At 42.3% G+C, this 20,195-nt stretch overlaps 1 protein-coding gene across 1 annotated transcript in view; it reads right to left on the reverse strand.

Annotated features, from left to right (window-relative positions):
• GALNT17 (polypeptide N-acetylgalactosaminyltransferase 17) overlaps window positions 1-20,195 on the reverse strand; it is a 439,780-nt gene that overhangs the window by 80,575 nt on the left and 339,010 nt on the right. Inside the window, exon 6 of the mRNA XM_080679997.1 lies at window positions 14,352-14,469. Coding sequence (XP_080536123.1) covers window positions 14,352-14,469 — 118 coding nt within the window. The remainder of the gene's footprint in view (window positions 1-14,351; window positions 14,470-20,195) is intronic.

The following is a 20,195-nucleotide window of genomic DNA, read 5'->3' on the forward strand; positions in this document are numbered from 1 at the left end:
ATCATTCCTATATTCTAGCCATTCAATTCCTTGGTATTTATCCAAGAAAAATCAAAACATATGTCCAATAAAGACTTTGGAACAAATGATCCTAACAATCCCAAATTGGAAACAACATAACTATCCTTAAGCAAGAAAATAACAAATTTTGTGTATTCACACAATGGAGTACTTCTCAGCAATGGAAAAGAAGGAGTTGCTGATATATACAACAACATGGAGGAATCTTAGAAACATTATCTTAGTTGAAAGAGTAACTTATAAGTTATGATTCCATTTATGTGAAGACCTAGCACAGACACAACTAATATATGGTGATTAAAATCAGAAAATGGCTGCCTGGAGGGGGCAGTGTGGGGAAGTAAAACTGATAAGAAAGGCAAAGGGGGACTTTCTGATGCAATGGAAAGTTCAGTATTATGTTCTGGGAGGTGATTATAGGGGTGTATATAACTCATGAGAAACCCATTAGACTGCAAATCTGTGTATTTTATTGTAATAAATAAGACTTTGATAAAAACACATACTAGTAGAATGGACAAAAATTGAGTAATGACTATAATCCATTTAGATAAATAACATTTTTTAAGAAAATTTTAAGTCCATAATATTATTGGAAAAATAAAACCTCGTTGGTTACCTTTGGAGGTTGCTATGGTATTGACTCATTATTCTAAAACTGTTTAAATAAAAACAAAGAATCAAGCATTTATCCCACCTTTCCTGTTTAAACTGTATTTCAGAGGATCCAAATAGTTGGTGAGGGAAAGTTCTTTATAATACTAGGTGTACCGGTTAATAATGTGGATTTTGTAATCAAAGAAAACAGGATAATTTCAAGAGAAATATCGAAAGTGCTTTATTCAAAGTAATGTCCATTGCCAGCTATACATTTCCCCCACCTTTCAGGTAATTGTGGATACCATCTCAATAGAACTTTTCTTGTTTTGAGGCAAACCATTCAGAGACCCAATTTTCCACTTCTTCATACATTTTGAAGTGCTGCTCAGAAAGTGTGTTCCATTGATCGGAACAAGTGGTAATCTGAAGGAGCAAGGTCTGGTGAATACAGCAGGTGGGTTAATACTTCCTAGGCAAGATCTTTTAACGTGTCTTTAACTGGTTTTGAAGTGTGTGATGGTGCATCACCATGAAGAAAAATTACTTTGCCGTGTCTTCTGGCACATTCTGATCTTTTCACGATCAAAGCATGGTTCAAATTTATTATTTGTTATCGGTAGTGATCCGTATTAACAGTTTCACCTGGTTTTAGAAGCTCATAATACACCACACCTTCCTGATCCCACCAAACGCAGAGCATTGTCTTCTTTCTGAAATGATTTGGCCTTGCAGTTGATGTTTGTGGTTGGCCTGGATTAACCCATGATTTTGTGCATTTGGGATTATCAAAATAAATCCACTTTTCATAGAAATTGAAGCAACATTTTACTGATGACTTTTTGGTTTTTCATTTGTCTTTCGTTCAGTTGATATGGCACCCATTTCCCTTCCTTTAAAATCTTTCCCATTGCTTGTAAACAATCAGAAATGGTTTGCTGAGCAACGTTTAATCTTTCTGCAAGTTGTTTTTGAGTTTGACACATATCTTCATCCAATAATGCTTGTAATTGTTGGTCTTCAAACTTTTTCGGTTAACCTGGACATTCTTTGTATTTCACATCGAAATGATCACTTTTAAAGTGATTAATCCAGCGTTCACAGTATCTTGAGATGGAGCATGTTCACCATAAGCTTCCTGAAGTATATGATACCTTTCAGCAGCACTTTTCTTCAAAATAAAGTAATGAATTAAAACTTCCCGCAAATGCTCTTTTTTTTTTTGGCAAAAAATTCGACATTTTTAAGCGTAAAAATATCTGTGATGTTAACACCTTCAGAAAATTTGACATATGAAGTTTTGAAGCTTGCTGTCAATACAACAAAATAGCATACATATCAAATCGCATATATATCAAGATATGTGTGACTCCATCTATTGAAAAAAATCCGCATTATTAACCGGTACACCCGTAGAAGAATCACAGCTTATAAATGCATAATGAATATAAAATTTAAAAATCACTATTTTGTAGGCCCTGAAGAAATACAGATCTAAGCAATGACCATTAGTGGCTGCTTAAACCACTGGGTGAAAGGTTGATGGAGAATTTTATAAAGGATGAATTGGGCTGAAAGTACATGGCCCCACTGTTGAATCTAAACATAACTAAAAGTCAGACAATCCAATGTTATGCATTTCCTGATGTAATGCAATAGGAAGTTTACAGCACTACCTAAAGTATTCTTACCAGGAAATAAGGAAGGAAGGAAACTGAGTCTAATCAACCTTCTAGATATAGTTACAGCTTAGAGAAAATGGAGATTAGAAGATGTCAAAGGCATCAAGAGGAATCAATCAATCTGCCATATTCAGATTGTGCAAAATTTTATAGAACAAATGACTTGGTGTCTTCAACAAAGGAATGACATAAGAAAATAAAGATGAGGGGAAATGTTAAATATTAAAAGGTACTTAAGTGACATATCAACCTACTGAAATGTGTGGACCTTGTTTGAAACCTTATTTGAACAAATCAGTTCTAGATAAATAGATAGATAGGTAGATAGATAGATGATAGAGAAATCTCACAAACTTTTGAGAAATATTTTTGAAAAACATGAACTGGGTATTGGATTTTACTAAAATTTACATAAAATTATGTTGTGCCTATGTTTTAAAAAGTTTTTGTATGTTAGCAATACACTCTAAATGTTTATAGGTGAAATATGGGGCTTTGCTTTTTTAAAAAACATCTTTACCCAATGATACATTTTTCATTGAATCTGGAGAGAGGAAGGGAGAGGCAGGGAGCATGTGGAGAGAGGCATCAATGTGAGAGAAAAGCATTGATTGATTGCCTTTTGAACGCACCCTGACTGGGGACGGACCCCAAAACCTGGGTATATGTCCTGACTGGGAATCAAACCCATGACCCTTCAGTGCTTGGGATGATGCTCTAACCAACTGAGCCACACCAGCCAGGGCTGGGAATTTCTTTTTAAAAAGCTGAGGAGCAGTAGTTGAAAAACACATAAAATGTTGGTATTTGCTGAAGTTGAATGAGTAGGAGATTGGGTTCATTAGACTGCTCTATTTTTGTGTATGTTTTAATTCTCCATAATTAAATGTTAAATTAAAATAAGAGAAATTAACATAAAATGTAATTACTGAATTCTTCATCCTCCAATTTGTTTTGAGGGGAAAAAATAACAAGAAACAAAATAATCTAAACCCCTCATCCACTCAGGGTGCAATTCCCAGCCTGTAAAAATTAGCATTAAAGGATTTTAGAAACTGTGGAAGCCATTTTATTCTACATCGACATTCCATTGCTGTTTTTTGGAAAGTATCTTGAGAAAGGTTTATTTGATGTGTGTGTGTGTGTGTGTGTGTGTGTGTGTGTGGTGTATGTGCATGTGTGTGTTTTTTGTTTTTGCAACTTTCTACACGAGTCTATTTTTCTTGTTTAAGAAGCTGACAATACATTTCAATCAAGATACAAAATGACCCTGATATCTAATGCCAGAATTGCTGTTTAAATTACCTTTCTCCTGCTCTTTCTGTGCCCTGTAAAGCAGTTCTGCACATGGTATGCACATAGCAGTGAATACTGGGAGAGCAAGGTGTCACTAAAGATGTTCAAACTTTACAGGGAGGTGGCTCATCAGCGGGGGCTCTGGTGGGGCCTCACCATCTCCTTTAGGGAGGTGCTACAGAAACAAGCAGGCGAACACAGTAGGGCTGGGTGAGCAGCTAGGAATCCCACGTACCTGCGTGAAATTAGAATATGGAGCCGAGATGCGAGATGTGAAAGTTCTAATCATCTTAAAAAATTAAGATCTTCTCCCAAAAACATTTCATAAAAAAGGACAGAGTCCTCAATTTAAAAAAACCCACTATTTCCCTAACTCTTGAGTTTTTTAGGTGTAGCACAAAGGGCAACTCCCTGCTGTCAGCCACTGGTTCAAATCATACAAGGGATCACCACGCCCCTACTTTAATTCAGCCAAATGCTAGGCACCACGTCCAGCAGATACCAGAGTGGAATGGCAAACACCCTACAGTTGTCCTGGAACCCCTCTACCAATTCCTGCTACTACATTCCCTTCATATCACACTGCCAGGTCACAGAGGACTGCTACTCCTCAAACCCAAAATCTCTAAAATGGAACTTCCCGAGTCTCCACCTAAGACCTTCTTCTCGGCCGGTGTTCTCGAACTGAATCCACCTAGGTGCTCAGAAAGCTGGAGGTTTCCTTCCACTCTCCTCTCATTCTTTCTTCACATTCAATCGCCAACCAGGTCCTGGTGGTCATGCCTCCTAAATGGCGTTCACATTCATCCTCTATTCTCCATGCCTACTGTTGCTAAGTCCACCTTTGGGTACTTACATGCACTCTTCTCTCAGCTGCCATGAACTCACCCTCCAGGTCACTCCTTCTCAGTTTCCTTTCCAGCTGCTCCTTCCACGCCTTCCATGTTAACTTTTATCTGGACTTCTGTCTCACCCCTCCTCCCTTCTTTAGGCAACCTTTTCCCTCTCATGACTTGAAATATGATCTATGTGCCACTGATGGCCAAATTTATCTCAAGTTTTCTCTCCTTTGCTCAGTCCCCACACAGCCAACTGCCTATTGGATGAACTGGAGTGTTTCAGAAATTACAGACTGACCATATCTAAAATAGAAAACATCGTCTCTCTGCTTTCTCCAAACCTCCCCTAGTGGTGTCCTTATCTCAGAGAATAGCACTCTCAAGTGAGCAACTTGGGAGTCAGCCTTAATCCTAATTTCCTTCAAAATTCTGTTTCTGAATTTATCCATTTCTCTCCCACTGCCCCAACCACAGTCCAAGCTCTCTCAGTGCCATTCTTCTGAGTCTACTGAGTTTTATAATCTATTTTCCACATGGCAGTCATAATGATCCATTAATTTATTTTAAAAAGTCTGATGACCCTACTTCCCTTAAATCTCTTCAAAGGAGCAGGTGGTGAGCATATGGTACTATATATACACAGGGTGTCCCCCAAAAATATACACACTTTAACAGCTGATAGCTCAATTGATGATTCTTTCTTTTCAGATTTAACTTTAATAATTTAAATTAATAATTATTCAGTGTGTATATATATTTTTATTTAATGTATATATATGTGTGTATATCTTCCCCGCCCACCCCCCCCAAAAAAAAATGTTCACATTGGTCCTTCCACTACATCTAACATGTTTTCCTCTTCCTTTCTTGCTCCAGCCATATGGAATTTCCACAGTTCCCTGACACGTTTTCCTCTGAGAATTCTAAACCTTTGCACATTTTTTTCTCCTGACTAAAATAATCTTTTTCTTTTTTAAATCATTTTATTGAGCTATGATCAACACACAAAAAAATCAACTTGATGAGTTTGGAGATAAATGTACACCTGTGAAGCCATCACCACAATCTATGCTGTAAATATATCCATCACCTCCAGAAGTTTCCTCCTACACTCTTTATTTATTACTAGAGGCCTGGTTCACAGATTCGTGCACCGGTGGGTGGGGGTCCCCAGCCTGGCCTGTGGGGATCGCCGAAACGGGCTCTCCAACATCCCCTGAGGGGTCCTGGATTGTGAGAGGGTGGTTCTCGGGTGATGCACCCTGGAATTGGGCTCCCTCCTCTCTTCACCCAATATTATGTCACTTTCTCTCTATATCTGTCTCGCTTCTTTCATCTCACTTTACCCTAAGCTTGGCAGTAACTGATGACTTGTGGGCATTTAGCTGCAAAATGCAATTATTTAGCAAACAGGATTTACTTAGCCTGGAATCTAGTTGGCCTAAGGCAGGACCCTACTCAGTGTCAGGCTCCTGCCCAGGCCCTTCTGCCAAGGCAGAGTCCTGTGGTAGCAGGAACCTCCTTCTTCCCACCTAAGCTGCTCCTTCGCCTCCTTCCCTTCCCGGAAGTTTCCCACTGGCACTACTGTCCACCTGGAAGGAGGGATGCCACGGCCAGTTTCCCAGCTGAGAGGGGTAGTGGGAAAATTCACTGCCTCCACTGGAAATCAATATTAAGTAGAGGGGCTGGTGTGGGTGCCAGGGCCACAGCCAGTAGGTCCTGCATGTCTCATCATTTAGCTAACTGAGTTGAAAGTTTCTATAAGAGCCAGACCCATGACCTCTGCAATGGGCTAGAGGCCCGGTGGGGAGCCTGACCTGAAGTGGAGAGCCAATGGGCTAGAAGCCTGGTACACAGATTTGTGCACGAGTGGAGTCCCTCGGCCTGGCTGTGGGTATCGGGTGGAAACTGGCTCTCCAACATACCCTGAGGGGTCTCGGATTGCGAGAGGGTGGTGCTCGGGTGACACACCCTGGAATCGGGCTCCCTCCTCTCTGGTTCCAGGTGCGTCAGTGGAGAACCATAGCTGCCACGCCACCGCAGCTCGGCAGCTCCTGCGTTGAGCATCTGCCCCCTGGTGGTCAGTGTGCATCATAGCTACCAGTTGGACGGTCGAATGGTCGGCCAGTCATTTAGGCTTTTATATACAGAGAGATTATTTTTACTACTACCAGATTATTACTATTTTGTGATAACACTTAAATCATACAACCATTTCAGTAGATGCAGAAAAAGCATTTGACAAAATTCAACATCTGTTCATGATAAAAACTTAACAAATTAGATATGGAAGAAACATACTTCAACATAATAGAGCCCATATAGATAAGTCCACAACTAAGATCATACTCAATGGTGAAAGTTTGAAAGCTTTTCCTTGGAGAGTGGGAGTAAGACAAGAATATTCACCCTCACTACCCTCATATCATAATACTGAAAGTTGTTGCCAGAGCAATCAGGCAAGAAAAAGAAATGAACAGCATCAGAATTGGAAAGGAAGAAGTAAAATTATCTCTAGTTACAGATGACATAATTATATATAGAGAGAAAATTCTAAAGACTCCACCAAGAAACTGTTAGATCTAATCACTAATTCAGTAAAGTTGTGGGATATAAAATTAGATTATAAAAATCAGTAGTGTCTCTATATACTAACAAATTTTCTGAAAAAGAAATAAAGAAATGATCCAACTTAAAATAGCATCAAAAACAATAAAATACTTAGGGGTTAACTTAATCAAAAGGTGAAATATTTCTACTCTGAAAACTATAAGGCATTGATTTAAAAAATTGAAAGCACAAATAAATGGAAAAGTATTGTGTGTTCATAGATTGGAAGAATTAATATTGTTAAAATGTCCGTATTACCAAAAGCCATCTATAGATTCAATGCAATCCCCATCAAGACTGCAATGGTATTTTTTACAGAGGTAGAAAAAATCCTAAAATTTATATGACGCCACAAAAGACCCCAAATTGCCAAAGCAGGCCTGAGAAAGAAGAGCAGAGTGAGAGGCATCACACTTCCCAATTTCAAACTATAATATAAGGTGATAATAATAAAAATGGTATGATGCTGGCACAAAAACAGACAAATAGATCTATAGAAATGAATTGACAGCCCAGAAATATACTCAGCATATATGGTCAACTAATATTTTACTAGGGAGCCAAGAATACTCAATGTAGAAAGGACAGTCTCTTCAATATATGGTGTGAGACAACTGGATATTCACATGCAAAAGAATAAAACTGGACCCTTATCGTACACCACTCACAAAAATAAACTTGAGCCCTAGCTGGTTTGGCTCAGTGGATAGAGCGTTGGCCTGCAGACTGATGGGTCCCAGGTTCGATTCTGGCCAAGGGCACATGCCTGGGTTGCGGGCTCGATCCCCAGTAGTGGAGTGTGCAGGAGGCAGCCAATCAATGATTCTCTCTCATCATTGATGTTTCTATCTCTCTATCCCTCTTCCTCTCTAAAATCAATAAAAAAAATTTAAAAAATAAATAAACTTGAAATGGTTTAAAGGCCTAAATGTAAGAACAGAAACCATGAAACCCCTAGAAGAAAACATGGGGGGAAAAGAGCTCCTTGACATGGGTCTTGGCAATGATTTTTTGCATATGACACCTGAAGCACAAACAAAAAATAAAAAAATAAAAAGCTTCTGCACAGCAAAGAAACAAACAACAAAGTGAATAGACAACTTACGGAATAAGTATTTGCAAACCATACATATGCTAAGATATATATATCTATATATAGACATATATAGATATATATATCTATATATATATATATATATATATATATATATATATATATATATATATATATATGGCTAATATGCAAAGTGTCCCCTCAGGAGCTCGACCAGAAGACTGAGAGTTCCATCGCTTGCTATGATATGTGTTGACCACCAGGGGGTAATGCAGAATGGAGGAAGGCCCCGGCCGGCAGCCAGAAAGCCCCAATCGGCCTTGATCACTGGCCAGGCCTAGGGACTGTACCCATGCATGAATTTCATGCACTGGGCTTCTAGTTCAAATTACAAAAATAACTCATACAATTCAATAGCAGAAAGCCAAATAATCCAATTTTTAAAAATAGGCAAAAGATCTGAATAGACATTTTTCAAAGAAGAAAAACAAATGGCCAATAGATACCTGAAAAGATGATCAACATCACTAGTCATTAGGGAAATACAAATCAAAACCACAACGAGATATCACCTCATATCTGGTAAAATGGTTGTCATCAAAAATACCCAAAAATAAATAAATACTGTCATGGATGTGGAAAAAAAGGGATCCCTGATGCACACTGTTAGAAGTGTTGTAAATTGGTATAGCCACTATGGAAAATAGTATAAAGGATCCTCAAAAAATTAATAACAGAATTACCATATGATCCAGCAACTCTACTTCTGGGAATATGTCCAAAGAGAATGAAAACACAACTTGAAAAGATATCTCCACCCCTATATTCATAACAGCATTATACACAATAGCCAAAACATGGAAGCAGCCTAAGTGCTCACTGATGGATGAATGAATATATGTAAAGCACGCAATGAAAAATTATGCATCCATAAAAAACGAGGAAATCTTGCCATTTGCAACAATATGGCTGGACCTTGAGGACATTATACTGAGTGAAATAAGACAGAGAAAGACAAATACTATATGATCTCACTTTTATATGGAATCTAACAAAAACACACACCCCAAATACAAACCCCCCCAAATTCATAGAAAAAGAGATCAAATTTGTTGTTACCAGAGGCAGGGGGTGAGGGGAGAGGAGGTTGAAGAAAGGTGGTCAAAGGTACAAACATTTACTAGGGATATAATGTACAGCATGAGGACTGCAGGTACTGCTGTATGTTGTGCCTGAAAGTTGTTAGGAGAGTAAATCCTAAGAGTTCTCACACAAGGAAAAAAATCATTTTCTTTCTTTTTGTACTGTATCTAGACAAGATGGATGCTAAATAAATATATTGCAGTAATTATTTCACAATATATGTAAGTCAAACTATTATATTGTGCACCTTCAACTGATACAGTGATGTATGTCAATTTGTTCTCAAAATAAATAAATAAATAAATAAATAAATAAATAAATAAATAAATAAAGTGTTTTTTTAAAAAGAACATTACAAAATATCTACCCTCTTAGCAAATTTTTTAAGTATATAATAAGTATTAACTCTAGGCACGAAGCCCACACAGTAGATCTCTAGGACTTACTCATTTTGCATGACTGTAACTGCCTGGCATATTCCTACTCCCACACTCCTCTCCCACACTCTCTTTGTCTATCTAAATTCAACTCATTTCTAAAATCTTAAACATCTTTTCCTTAGGGAGGCTCATCCCAACACTCTAGAATAGATATATTCTCCCACAGCATCCCCCATCCTATCTTTTCATACTCAGATTGATAATTATCTGTTAAAGGAATGGATTTTCTGCCTGACCATGCCTATCTACAGAGGTATCTGCAGTGAAGGTGCCTGCTGGAGCAGAGAAGGCACTCAACACGTCTTCCTCATATTCAAAAGCATTTGACTGACCTGTTGGCCACATATAATATATGCCTCCAGATTAAAGTCCAGTCTGTGAAACCCAAAAGTCTGTTCTATCCCCAGACAAGACTAGCAACTTTGCTCTGAATTTGAACACAGGTAAACTCTAACCATGCACTAAGAAGACATTCACACAGCCAGATATGACCAATGCCAGCAGCAAAGGGAGAACCAAAGCCACAAGCAATCTAGAGATTAGAAAAAGTAAACAAAATTCCAAAACATACCCTCAAGACCTGAGAATTGGGGGACATATACGGCCCAGTCTGAGTCCCCTCCAGGAGTGACAGTTTTCCAATCACAACATTCACCAGATGTAGCAGACTTGAGCCCAAGAGTTCCAAATGGAAGACAAAGGTCACAGGAGGCTTCTGGGCATTGGGGGCCTGTGTCAGGAGCTTCAGAGAGGGCAGGGAATCTATCCTGATTCAGATGGATGCTGGAGGGTGAGTCTCAGACCCACAGACAGAGGAGAGGCTGGAGATCAAAGCACCTGTCTCACGTTTCTGCGTGAGCTAAGACATCTATATTCACTCGTCCTCAGACATCAGCACTCCTGGTTCTTGGACTTTCCGACTCAGACTGGGACTATATATATATATCCCCCGATTTCCAGGCCTTCAGATTCAGACTGAATTACACCACTAGCTTCTCAGAGACAAGAGACAAGGTGAGCAAAAGATGGGACAGAAGAGATCAGTGTGAGTTCATTTGGGGGTCTGGGGTTTTCTGAATGATCCCTCTCAAGGAAGCAATTCTCCAAATCTACTGATGAAGCTATCCTAATCAGCATAGGGACTCTGAGCACCCCAGCCTGTGGGTGACCCTTTAGATCTTCAATGAGTTGAGTTCAAGTGGACTGGGCCAGGCAAGGTGGCAAGGATGCCCATCTTGGACCCACCTGAATCATAAGAATGGCATCCCGGCTCTTCAGAAAAAAATGGTGTGGCCCAAGGCATCCAATTATGCAAGTAGCAGTTGTGGCACCCAGGTCTAACTCTGCTTTTAAAATATATATTTTTTTATTGATTTCAGAGAGGAAGGGAGAGGGAGAGAGAGATAGAAACATCAATGATGAGAGAGAATCATTGATTGGCTGCCTCCTGCATGTCCCACACTGGGGATTGAGCCTGCCACCCGGGCCTGTCCCCTGACCAGGTTTACAGGTTGACGCTAACCACTGAGCAATGCCGGTTGGGCAAAATCTGCTTTTTAAGAATATTATTGTTACTCTGTACAAATTAAAATATATACATCCTTTCCCCCTAATTCACCAGGATACGATTCTGAATGCATTGACTGGGACTATTGTGGAGTATTGGCAAAAACTGCACCCAGGAGAAGGCCCTCAGGCTGGGATGGGCCAGGTAAGAAGGTTATCACACCTGTGCATCCCACACCCACATGCTTTCTTATCTCCATCTCCATCTCTATTGTGGGTCCTTGGCCTCACAAATATTTTTAACAGCCATGTACACACACATGAATCCTGTCTTTTACTCAGTGCTCGAGGGTCCTGTTCGAGCTAAGACATTTTCTGATAGTTGTAGGATCTGACAGCACCTTTCTATTGTCTTCCATTAGGAACAGCTGTGTGACAGGATTCAGCAGTCTTGCCTGTCACTCTTTTATATGGCGGTTCAGAATAAGTAGTGCCTTTTCTTCCCAAAGAAGACTGATACCAGGGAAGTCTGAAGCCACCTGATTTTATTCCACTTAAAAGTGATCTATCTGCTCTTCTTTCCTTGGAGATTTTTTTTCTTCCCATTTAGGTATGTTACAATAATATGCCTCATTAAAAGTTTCTGATGAATGTTACTCAGAACAAGATGAAACCTTTCCATTTCTAACCTCATTTATTTTCTCAGTCCTGGGAAGCTTTTCTCCCCCTTCACTGTATTGTATCGATTGTTTTGGTCACAGGCAAGCTGCCTTTCATCCGAGCGACAGCCGGAAGTCAGCCTTGAGCCTCAGCGACACTGTCTATTCTTCCTATTCTTGTGACACTCTACTTTCTGAGGAATTAAAAAGTAATGAAAAATGTCAGAGAATAGTTAGAAAGATTGCAGATGGACCTATTTCTTGGTGAAAAAAATATCCCAAAGAAAGTATGGTATGCTCATATTGAAAACGTCCCACTTAACTTAAGCACAGGATTCTGTATCATTTCTCCTAGCTAATTTATATAAATGTATGTGTGCCCACTGTATTCAAATTATATATGCGTGTAGAAGATTACAAAAAGCTCGAAGTTTTTTCAAGCTGTGGGGATGGCTTTCTTAAACATGTATTTATTATTCCCCCAATTTGTGCTCTAAGCAGTATAAAATAGCACAAAATGAAAAGAGAAATACTATGATTGGTAAACAAAGCAGCTTACATAGATCTCCAGGTAAAAGGGAGCCCTATCCAGGAACCTACAATCACTTGGTCCAGACACCTGCATATTAAGCTAAGGAGGGAGTAGGTATTGTTACCTAAGGGGAGCGGGGGGAGCAAGGGAGCGAGGAGAAGGGACTAACTGTGGCCCCGCAATGGCCATGAGGACACCTGGAGGAGGGCCTTGAAACATGTGAACTCTCACGTGGGCTCCTTTCTGAGAAAAGTATGCATTTGCTAGGAAGCTGACTAAGGTCAAGGTGTAGACCCAGTAGCACCTAAGCTTGGCCATGTGACAGAATCCCCTGGAAGGCTTGTTAAAACACAGGTTTCTGGACCCTACCCCAGAGTGTCTGATGTAGGGGGGTCTGAGGTGGGGCCTGAGAATCTGCATTTGTAACAAGTTCCCAGATGAAGTTGACGCTGCTGGTCAGGGACCACACTTTGAGAACCACAGGATAGTGTGTAGACGGTGGCTCTGAAGACCCTGAACCCAGGCCTTGATCTTTATGGCATCAACAGCACTCAACTCTGCTTTAAGAATGGGCAGAAAACAGGCTTCTATGGAGTCAGCACAAGGAGGGATGAGAAGGTGGGAGCAGGGCCAAGTTCAACATGCTAGGTCCAGATCTGTGTATGAAATTAAATTCAAAACAGATGAAAGACAGTGTATTAGCTATGATAACATATTGATGGATTTTTAATTGCCAGACTTTACAAAGAAATCTCATGCAAATTCCACTGAGGAAAGAACCCTGCCTGAAATTGAAAGCACAGGAAGAGTCTGTGATCTCCAAAAGGGAGCGATTTTAGGATCCAGAGAGGGTCCCCACCATTTCCTTCACTCGTGTAGCCTGGCCATTCATTACATCATATGGGCACACAGCCTTTCACTCCACAAAGCGGACTCAAGTGTTGATGAGGGGCTGATGGGGTGTCTTAAAGGTACTGAGCAGCTAGGGCTAAACCAATGAAATCACAAACAGAGCAGGCTTTGATTAGGGATAGGGATTCTGCACTGGGTACCTGCCTGGTAGAACAAAATCAAGAATACAACAGGAAGTTGCAAGAAATGCAATAAACTTAGATCCTTACAATTGTGTCCTGGGCCATTTCCAACAAGCCTACTTTCCAGGGGCCTAGGTATGCAAACGCTCCGGACAGGCGTCAACAGACACAGAGACCTCGGCAGGAAGGGCGTCCTCCTAGCACTCACTCTTTGCAATGTGGAGAGAGACTTGCACTAGGCAGGAGCAAGTAAGTCTACTGTTAAGAGGTTGACAGGGCCTAAAGGTGTACCTTACCAGTTGGGGGCAGTCATTTATCTTAATTCTAAAAGGAGGAGGTTGGAATATATCAATGTGTCCAATTTTATTTTATTTTTTTGCAGTGGAATTCTCTTTTCAAACAAAATCTTAAGCAAAACCCAGTATATAACATATCTAACAGTGGAAGTGATCTGACCTAGGGGCCCAGCAAGAGGCCCATTCTGCATTCTTCTCACTCCCCGACCCTGTCATTCTCTTTAGAAGCATTTCTGAGACAAGGGAGGGTCCCACAGAACATGGCCCTGCTCTTCTCTGGCATCTTGTGATTCTACAATGTACATAAAACATCAAAATTCATAGAATGGCAATACTAACTTAAGGAGTAATTTAATTTTAAGACAAATGTAAGGAGAGAATGAAACTGGAAGAGAATAGGAAATAAATTCTGTGGCTAATGTCCAGAGTGAGTCACCGAGGCATTGAATAAATTGTTCAACTCTTTGAAAGGGAAAGCCCAGGATTCCCTGTCTAAAGAGGGGTGACAATCTTGCTGGAACATCCTCGCGGAATGAAGGAATCTGTCATTCACCAGCTAAGGAAGTCTGAGATACACATGAAGAAGACCAGGCAGCTCTGCTCACAAATGTGAATAAGAGCAAAGGTCGCCATGTCACAAACCTTGATTCCAAGTTCGATGTTTTCTCCTCCATACACATCCATCCCAGGGTCCAGTAGACCAATTTCACCAAAGAACTTCCTGTTGACTACGAAGGAACAGCCAATCATTGCTGGTGTCCTGTGGAAGAGAGAGAGAGACGCTAAAGTGATTGAAGTCATGACATACTAGTACACACACTGGAATTTTATTCAGCTACTAGAAAAAAGGAAATCCCACCATTTGCATCAATATGGATGGGCCTGGAGGGCATTATACTAAGTGAGCTAAGTCAGACAGTGAATGACAAATGTTCTCACATGTGAAATCTGGGGAAAAAAAAAAAAAGCCTAACTTGTAGAAACAGGGGGAATTGTGCTTACCACAGACTGGGAAGTGGGGGAAATGGAGAAATGTTAGTCAAAGGGTCTAAACTTGCAGTCGGAAGATGAGTAAGTTCTGGATATCTGATGTATAGCATAGTGATTATAGTCAATAATACTGTATTATAAACTCCAAAGTTGCTAAGAGACTAGATCTTAAATGCTCTCACCACAAAAGGAAATGATGATTATGTGATGTAATGGAGGTGTTAGCTAATGCAATGGTGGTAATCATATTGCAACATATACATGAACTAAATCAACATGTTGTGCACCTTAAATTTACACAGCGTTATATGTCAATTATATCTCAATTTTTTAAAAAGATGCTAAAGTCATCAGCACCAGAAGCCCATCACAGGTACCATCCTGTGGGGGTGGTTCCACTCTGGCCAATGGAATAACTTCCTGAAGGCCTCAGTGCCCATACCCCCATTTTCCATATAGTTATGTTTTAGCTCCAGTCAAACTAGGGGACCCAAAGCATCTAGGGATAACCCAGCACCTTTGCAGCTTGAACAAGAACAGGTCTCACATGTCATGTGAAGTCTGCAAACATGGAGACTGGTTCTCACTGCATGTCTGGGGACAGCTGTGTGACAGAATGGGCGCATGGGCAGTCTTAGAGAAGCTCAGAGGAGAAGAACAGATGTGTCTATCTCCTGTCCAAGGAAGAAGGGCTTTACCAGTTGGGGACATGGAGGGAAACTGGAGAAAGGAAGGTCAACAGGAGGAGGTCTAGACTCCACATTCTGATGGGAGAAAGTGGGTCAGGATGCTGGACCTCACAGAGGGGAGAAGACTCAGAGGAGACGCTGGTGTCTCAGTCCACAGAGAAGGGGTACTGAGCGGGAGAGATGAAAGGTACTGACAGGGTGACCATTGGCCAAAAAGTCTGGAAACAGATATTAATATTTTATTTTTGTATATATGAATCTTCTAGATTATTTCTTCTGGAGTAGGCTAAAGACACAAGTTGAATTCAATGGAAATCAGAGACAAAAACCATCTGAGGCAACACATCACGGATGCATGTGCAGAAATTGATGGAAACGCAGCATTAATCTACAATGTTCACGGCAATTTTGCATAAAGCATTGAACCCTGCATTGCTGATAATGGACAACCCACTGTTACATTTTACATACTGCATTGTATTATATTATATTACATTCTGTATTGTAGTGCAATATCAACAAATTCTTTATGTCTTTTCATCTCTGCTTCCAGACTTTCTACATACCCTTGTATAATAAATCCATTCAGCAAATATTTTCTCAGCACCTACCCTATCAAAGGCATTTTACTGGTGCTGTAGGGGGTAGAAAAACACACAATATACTTCCTGCATTCAAGCAACTAAGAGTCATCATCATTATTACTATATTATTATTATTACAGCAGCTATTTATTGAGTAATTACTATGTCTCCAGCACAGTGCAAAGTACTTTCTCACACACTGACTCAGTTAAAAACTGCCACAGCCCTGCGGAGGAGGGACCATCTCCACTTAAAAACCAAGCCCCATGGGGATTGAGTGGCCTGGCCCTGAGTCACAGAGCAGGGCTCAGAGACCACTCAGCTTCAAAGCCCTACTGATATGTGGCACCCTCTAGCCCTTGTGATATGTGGCACACTCCAGCCAAAGCTCCATGGAGGAACTGGCGACCCCCAAACTGCCAAACACCAGACGTGCCATTAAGATGCTGTCGTGGGCAAAAGAGACATCTCACAAGGAGGCCCGGTGAAACTCCCCTGGGCCACTGGGAAGGTACTCAGTGGCATTCTCTAGAGCTGAACTATAGACCTCAGTCTAGGATCCTCATCTGCTCCTTCTGAGCTTGACTTTGACCTCAGTGTCCAGATTTCTGACTCCATGGAATTCCTCCTGCTGCCCACGAGCCAGGGCAGCAGTGGGGCACGCTGGAAATATCAGTGTTTCAAGTTGAAAGAACCCAGTGTGAATGCTGGTACTGCCACTGAAAACAGTACTGGGTTAGGTTAATGGAGCACCCTGGGTCCCAGTTACTTCTGTACAGCATGCTGCTGTGAAAAGATGTGAGATGAGCCCAGCGCACAGGGCACAAGCTCAGCAAATAATGCTCCTTTGCCCTTTACTGAGGCTCATCCAAGCTCTTCCAGAAACCTCCTAGCAATCATATCTGTGTACATGGGACACTGCCCTCTACTGGTGCGGCTGTGCCACCCCAGCTACACCTGGGACAGCAACCACTCACTGTCAATCATTTCGTCCAGCCCTTGACCCCTCAAAGAGAAGCAGCAGATCTGTAGCCTAGAAAAGCACTGTGTGAGCCCAATCTCCCGCATCAATCAACCAAACCTAAACAGTCAATCAAATTATGTTTTTGCTGAAACTTGGAATTGAGGCAGTGCTGGGTGCTAGAACTAGGTGGTCTCATCCATATGCAGGGACAGGCCACCATAGGGGACAGCTCTGGTGCATGTGGATGATGGCACATAGGGAGCAAGGCAGGTACACAGTGGAGATGTGAGGCCAGGGGGTGGGGGCTGCCTGGCGACTTCAGCTGCCCATCTGCTGAGAGGTGTGGCTCCACTACCTGCCCAGGGGCATGTGAGAGTCCCCTGTGTTTGTGGTCTGTCTTCCTTGATTTAAATCCTGTTAGACAGGCTTCTGTTCTTGCCACCAAACTGTGATGATGACACATGTGTCCCCTCCTACTTATGACCCAGGGCGGGGTGGGGGTGGTAGCCCATGGCCAGGAGAGGCAAACTTCAGGGAAGATTCATTCTAGGAGAGCTAAATGCTAGGGTCCACCCTTGTGATGGAGAAATGCCACAGACACATGTGCTTGGAGTATGGAGGTGCAGCATGGGAGTGCAGGAGTCGCCGAGAAGTGGGGCAGGAGGCAGCCTGGTGTTAAGTCAGTTTTCTAGAGAATAATTGCTAAGCACAGCATATTCTGGTAAGTCACAACAATCCCCCATAAAAGCTTGTGCCTGGTATCTGGGATTGTCTGATGTTAACACCCATGTGAAATTAAGATCCTTCTCCAAGACTCTATACTTCCTAACCTCTTAAAGGCAAGCAGGGCAGTTAAAATCGCAGGGCACAGTCAACAAACACTCCCAAAGGGTAGCTTTGGACACGGCCTCATGGTGAAAGCAATGTTTCTTTGAGATTGACTCAGGGCCCACCTGGACCCATCTGCATCAGCACCACCTGCACCAGCATCACTTGGATGGCCCCTTAGAAAATGCAGATTCCTGGGTGTGGCCCGGAACCAAGGAACCAGGTTAAAGAGACTAGACCAGGGGTGGGCAAACTTTTTGACTCGAGGGCCACAATGGGTTCTTAAACTGGACCGGAGGGCTGGAACAAAAGCATGGATGGAGTGTTTGTGTGAACTAATATAAATTCAAAGTAAAGGAGCGGAGGGGAGAGCAAGAGAACCAGATAGAACAGCCGGATCCGGCCCGTAGGCCGTAGTTTGCCCACGGCTGGACTAGACTCAGGAATGTGTGTTTGTAGCAGCAAAGTCATCTCGCTCCACCCTCAACAGAGAGGTTATCCTTCCAATTTCTTAATTTGTCATTGTATTCCCAGGAGCTAATGCCTTGCCTGACACAGAGCACTTGCTAGATCCTGTTGAATAAATAAATGAGTGTAATGATCGCGCTGACTGCCCCTGGTGGGGAAGGGGTCCATAAAGGCTCAGGGATAGCTGTCTGAACTGACTCAGAACCCAAGGACAGCAGGGGAGTGTGCCGTAGTTAGGGCCAGAAGGATGGAGGAAGGTGGGGGGATGAAAGAAGGGCAGAGAAGAAGAGAGTAGGGATAGTGGGGTGAGGTGGAGGACAGAGGGGAGGGCGAGAAAGAGGAAGGAAAAGAGACGAAAGTGCTGGAGGAAAATGGGGAGAGGTGGGAGGGAAGGGTCCAAAGCACAAACTTTCCCAGTCAAGGAGGGCAGACTGGATTCCTGTCCTTCCAGACCCTTTCAGATTGCCTTGGGGAGACACCTTCCTCTGTCAAGCAGCCTAATGTTTCCATAGAACTGCTTTATGGAAATATTAGGCTAGTGTTGGTTATGGTGGTGAGAAGAGAATTCACAGTATGAGTGCCTTGGGTCCTCTGTGGGCTGGTTACTGTTCTGTTTAGCATATTTGACCAGGTTCCACCTCAGAAGCCCTGGGATTCCTCATGACAGAACCAAGAGGTCTCCTGGGGCCTCCTTATAAAAACCAGGCCTCAGCAGATGCCCAGGCTGGCACAAGGGCCCCCAGGAGGCTATGGCAAAGCAGGCCTCTGTCTGCATCCGGGCTGGTGTCAGAACCCAAAGACGAAGGACAGGAGGTGGCTCCTAATGCAACAGGAACATGGAATGAACATGTGAAATGATCCCCTAAAAGCCAAGGTCAAAAGTCTGCCACTGTGTCAAGAAAAACACACCTGATGGCGATGGTGAGAAAGAGGCCGGCAGCGGCCTAGAAACCAGCCCTGGAGGGAGGCAGCCTCCCCACAGAACCAAGACCCCAGTCCTACAAACAGCAGGTTCTGAGGCCTGCCCTATAGTGCAGGCAGCTAATGGATAATGGGTGAAGGTGGAGACTAGATAACTAAGAGACATGTCCTCACCCACAGGTAGGCCGATTCTGGAGCTACCTGACTGGCTGACGGAGGGCAGCTGTCCTCTGTATGAGGAGAAACCAGTCTCCAACAGAAAGCCACCTCCTGGCCCCACCAGTTAGTCAGGCTTGTCCTTATAGTCAGCCAAAAGCCAGCGTGCCCACCTACCCCTCCAAGGCTCCCTCAGTGCCTGCCCAACCACACGAGGCACAGTCAATGGCACTTCAGGGTTGATAAGATTCTGGAACATGAGCCTATAGCCTCATTCTTCACACACAATGGTGGCAATTACCACCATTCATGCAAACATTTCCAGTCAAAATCACTCAAAGATGATCATCACATTAAGGGATCTGCCACAGTCTAATAGTTCCATTACATAGAAGAACAGAAATGAAAAGTAATCACTCTTATTGTTGCTGTTACACAGAATATATGCAACACACACAACCTTTCCTGCTGAGAGAGATGAGAAAGGAGCAAAGAGAGGGTAGCCGTCCCAGGAACTCTCACCAAGATCTGCAAGATTTTCTCAATGTCAATGCTCCCTCTTCTCAGAGGTGACAAAGGCCCATCTGTGTCCCAGATTCCTCTCTTCACAATCCTTCGCTGGCTCCCTGTTCTCTCCGGAATTCAGTGCAGGGTCTTCCTTGGCATCCCTGCCCTCCTCATATCTTTCTAGCCACAGGCCCCATACACTCCATGGCCTGGCCACCCAGGCTCTGAATTGTTTCAGAAGCGGTGCTTATACCTTCTTCTCCTGAAACATCATGTGACCACCTGCATCTATCCAGATCCTGCCCACATTTCAAAACACATTTCTTTCTTTTTGAAAACCAGTATGTTACAAAAAACTAATACATAGATCTTAAAAAAA

This window comes from Plecotus auritus (assembly GCF_963455305.1).
Source record: "Plecotus auritus genome assembly, chromosome: 7".
Lineage (NCBI taxonomy): Eukaryota > Metazoa > Chordata > Mammalia > Chiroptera > Vespertilionidae > Plecotus > Plecotus auritus.